Consider the following 4,512-nt stretch of genomic DNA (forward strand, 5'->3'; position numbering starts at 1 on the left):
TTATTAGGTGTTGTTGTTTAAGTGCTTCTTTGTCCAGATCTATCAATTTGAATCTAAATATTATTACCTGTTTGATATATTGTTTCAATGCTCTAACATGTTAATGGTATTGTGAAACAATCATTTATGCTTCTGATGGCAGATGACTTAAGTGTGATTTATAGTATTTGATATTAATGCATGAATTGAAAATAGCCAGTTATCAGATTATCATAGGATGTAGAGGCTAGATTAGCTCCCTACTTCAGGATGCAGAGACTGGGGTTGGAACCCTGGCTGGTCCACCCACAACTGTAGCGAGGGTGGAACCACGTTTCCAGTTATCAGATTATCATCAATTGCATTTTGGCAGCTAGAACCTGTACTTGGTGAAGTTGTTGGTTTAGGGAATAACGGTTGCTTCTATGGTTCTACCCTAGTCATGTTTCGTAATTAAGCACATAATTCTACATTATCAATTGCGAAATTGTGGGGGCAAAAACTTTTCAGAATGAGCAATTTTATTAGAATCACGCCATTATCAGCTGAGCTGCACATTGTCTGTCCTACTCCATCAGCACACTATTGCCTGGGTTGCAACAGATCTGAAATGTAACATGCATCCTTAGATCTAGACTTTACATGCAAGACTTCCAATGGATATAAACAACTTCTATAATTATGTTCTGGAAAATTATTTTTTCTCTTGATTCTCAGTGTTGCTTTGACCTGCCCACTGTGCACTTGCTTACATGTGAAGCTCTTGTTTCTAACTGTCTAACCAGGAACAATTTGCTCATGTGTGTAGGATAATATAATTGACAGGATGGATCCAAACTCAACTTATTTGTTGGAAATTAAGTTTCTTGGCAATCCAAAAAAGGTCAGAAAGGATGTCCGTTGTTTTTGCTTTGATAAGGTTGTTGACAGTGATACAACAAATTTGAAAGACTTGGTCGATGAGATCACAGATATGTATCCACCAGGTTATCTAGAAGTAGCACATGTTCAGTACTACGATGCAGATTTGAAAAGCTTCCCAGTAGTTAATACCGACCAAGAGTTGATGTTAATGTTTCAGAAACATATTGACAGCAAGGTTGTGCACATGTTCATTGCATACAGTGATCCATCAGGATGCTATGAGCCTATCATTGAGTGGGAGGGTTATCCTAGTAATAGCAACCAATTTTCTGAGCCAACCATACCTAGCAGCAGCACACAAGCTTATGAGGAAACATCTACAGAAAATCCAATCACCGGGAATGAACATGTTGGTGTTGATGAAGAGGGTCTGTATCTAAAGATCAACCCTGTACTTGATCTTGCTGTCGTTGCTTGTAACAAAAAAACAGGACTATATTCCCGAGGATGAGGATGAGGATGAGGATGAGGATGAGGATGAGCATGAGGATGAGGATGAGGTTAGTGACGATGATGAGGAGTTTGTTGGAGCAGCTCATGAGGGACCCATTACCTATGATAAAGAAGACCCTCCAATGACAGTAGGCTCCAGTTATCCGAATATGTATGAATTCAAGGTGGCACTATCTCAGCATGCAATCAAACATGAATTTGAGTACAATACTGTGAAGAGTGCACCGCATAGATGCACGGTATATTGTTCAAGGAAAGTTGAAGATAAGTGTCCCTGGAGGCTGCATGCTTCATCTAGGAGCAGGAGCTGCACTGTAGTGGTAAGAAAGAATCAATCTGGTTTTTCCCCCTTTGTGCATGTTCATTTTTTTTTTTGATAATGATGCTTATTTGACCAAGCCATATTGTTGCAGGTGAAAAGGAATCAATTTGCTCATAGCTGCTCAAGCAGTCAAAGGAGTACGAAAGTGAAGAATGCAACCAAATTTTGGATATGCGAGAAGGTGAAGGATTGGCTCATTGCAGATCCTTGTATTGGAGCAAAAGCATTGGAGAAGAAGCTTAAAGAGCACTACAAGGTGAAGATCAATTACAAGAGAGTTTATGCGGGTAAGGAACTAGCAACACAACAACTCTTTGGTGATTGGAATGACAGCTTTGATAATCTGTTTCGGTTCAAGGCACAAATTGAGAAGTCTTGTCCGGGTAGTTTAGTAATTATTGATCATCACACAATAAATGGCAAGATCAGATTTAGAAGATTGTTCTTTGCTTTGAAACCTTGTATAGAGGGGTTCCTAAATGGCTGCAGGCCATACTTGGCAATTGATAGCACCTTTTTAACTGGCAAGTACAAGGGACAGTTTGCTAGTGCCACCGCTATTGACGGCCATAATTGGATGTATCCAGTATGTGTCGGTGTTTTTGCTTCTGAAGATAATGAAAATTGGATCTGGTTCATGGAAAACCTTAGGCAAGCTACTGGATCACCAAGGGGGTTAGCTATATGCACAGATGCAGGACAGGCAGTGATGAATGGGGTAACAACTATTTATCCAGAAGCAGAACATAGGGAATGCATGCATCACTTGGTTACCAACTTCAAGAAGAGGTATACTGGCAAAGTGTTTGATGACAACCTTTGGGCAGCAGCTTACTCATGGAACCCGTACTTGTTTGAGAAGCATTGGGCTGCTATGGATAGAGAAAAGCCTGCTGCAACTGCATATCTAAGAACTTGTCATACTAAGTTGTGGACACGGAGTCAATTCTCAACCATATGCAAGGTAGATTATGTGACCAACAATTTGGCTGAGTGTTTCAATAACTGGATTAAGCAGCACAAGGGCATGAATTTGGATGACTTGTTAGACAAGCTTAGGCAAATGCTCATGGTGAAATGGAACCACAGGAGGAAAATCTCTAGACAGTTCGAAGGCTTGATCCTGCCCCACATTATTAAGCATTTGAATGAGAAGAGTAGAGAACTAAACTTGGAGGTTATTGAATGCTCCGAACATGTTGCTGAAGTTACTGCATTGGGAGGTAGTGGCTTTAGGTTTGTGGTGAACTTACATGAGAAGACATGTTCTTGTAGACAATGGCAAATTTCTGGCATTCCTTGCAAACATGCTATTGCATTCATTACCTCACTTAATGTGCCTCTAGAGAACCATGTGGACATGTATTACTCAGTTGAAAAATTTAGATTAGCTTATGCTCAACTAATCCCAGCTATGGAGGACAAGTCACAGTGGCCTCAATGTTGCCATGGGTTTTTCATGCATCCACCTTTGTTAAAGGCCACAGCTGGTAGGAGAAAGATAGAAAGATACAAAGGTTGTACGGAGAAGACAAAGAAAGGACAGCACAAATGTCCTATCTGTAAAGATTATGGGCATCACTGGCCAAGTTGCAAGAAGGGCAACCCAGAGGATATTGCAGCATTGCTGGCTGTGAGGTAATAAACTAAACTTTGTTTTAGTACTGGGCTAACATGAAACCAATTTGTACACAAAAATGACACCTTTGTTTATCCCATACTTCTGTAGAGGACCACCAAAGAAGAAGAGAAAGACTACCAAGGTATCAACTGAGGAAAGTATAGTACTTTTTGATGGTGAAGCACCAGCATCCTCTATGACTTTTCCACCAAGGTTCTCTCTTTCACAATCTTTTTTATGTGCATCTTAATATTCATCTAATTATCTCTCTTTGTTTCCAATAGCCAAAGTGTGCAACCTACAACTAAGAAGAAAATTAGAAAAGGCACATTAGATTCTGGAGACTCAATCAGGTAATATATGCTTCTAATTCTGATGTATTTTATTTTGCTGCAATCAGCCTTGAATACAAATCAGTCTTATTTTATCTATAACACTTGATAATTTTTATTTGTTATACATATATAGATCCAAGTCAGCAGGTAGTGCAGGTAGTACAGACTAGCCTGAGCCCATTAGCTCTGAGTTTCCCATGGCTAGGGAAAATCCACTTGTTGCAGCCAAAGAAAAAGGGAACAAGCTAGCTAACAAGGCTAAAGAAAAGGGAAAGCTCATGAAGCCCAAAGCCAAGAAGCAAACTGAAGACAAAGGAAAGAAGAACGATGTGTCATTTGAAAGCCCTGCAATGGCCACAAGAAGCAAAAAAGTTGATTCTTGCAGCCCTGCAATGAGCACAAGAAGCAAAAGACAGCTCAATTTATGATTTACCATATTCTGGGCTTGTTGAACTCGTTTTGTGGAGCTGTATGTTGAACTCGTTTTGTGGAGCTGTATGTTCAACTCGTTTTGTGGAGCTGTATGTTGAACTCGTTTTGTGGAGCTGTATGTAAAATTGGCTAAACATTCACTGCAATGTTCATCTCGCTTAAGGTTTACTATTGTTATTTCATATGACATTTCATATGTACGTACCGCCTTATAGTTTTTTCTCAAAATTGTGGGAGTGTGCAGCTGAACAGAAGGAGTGATCAACAAACTGCAGTCTCTTACTCATGCAGAAATTGGTGAGCTCATCGGGGCCAAATAAGGAAGTTGCTATTTTTGCAGGGCCATAGAAGGAAGCGTGATTTGTTTGAGGGCCTTGCAGGGGATTTCGCCCAGGGGTACTATGGTATTTTCACACTCACTTAACCGGGACTTAACTGCAGATGTA

The 4,512-nt window shown here is 40.1% G+C and overlaps 1 protein-coding gene across 1 annotated transcript; it reads left to right on the forward strand.

Moving 5' to 3' along the window:
* Positions 1-805: 805 nt before the first annotated feature.
* Positions 806-3,320, forward strand: LOC112896127. The gene is made up of 3 exons (XM_025964077.1): positions 806-1,294; positions 1,770-1,965; positions 2,146-3,320. The coding sequence occupies exons 1-3, from the start codon at positions 806-808 to the stop codon at positions 3,318-3,320; spliced, it is 1,860 nt and encodes a 619-aa protein (XP_025819862.1).
* The last annotated feature ends 1,192 nt before the right edge of the window (positions 3,321-4,512 follow it).

Source organism: Panicum hallii, chromosome 1, assembly GCF_002211085.1.
Source record: "Panicum hallii strain FIL2 chromosome 1, PHallii_v3.1, whole genome shotgun sequence".
Classification (NCBI taxonomy): domain Eukaryota; kingdom Viridiplantae; phylum Streptophyta; class Magnoliopsida; order Poales; family Poaceae; genus Panicum; species Panicum hallii.

What these genes read in the sequence shown, in the direction of transcription:
- LOC112896127 (XM_025964077.1), top strand. Translation starts at nt 806, where the DNA reads ATGGATCCAAACTCAACTTATTTGTTGGAAATTAAGTTTCTTGGCAAT. An exon ending in TGTATCTAAAGATCAACCCT is followed by an intron (nt 1,295 to 1,769) that starts GTACTTGATCTT and finishes ATATTGTTGCAG; the next exon opens with GTGAAAAGGAATCAATTTGC. An exon ending in TTACAAGAGAGTTTATGCGG is followed by an intron (nt 1,966 to 2,145) that starts GTAAGGAACTAG and finishes AACCTTGTATAG; the next exon opens with AGGGGTTCCTAAATGGCTGC.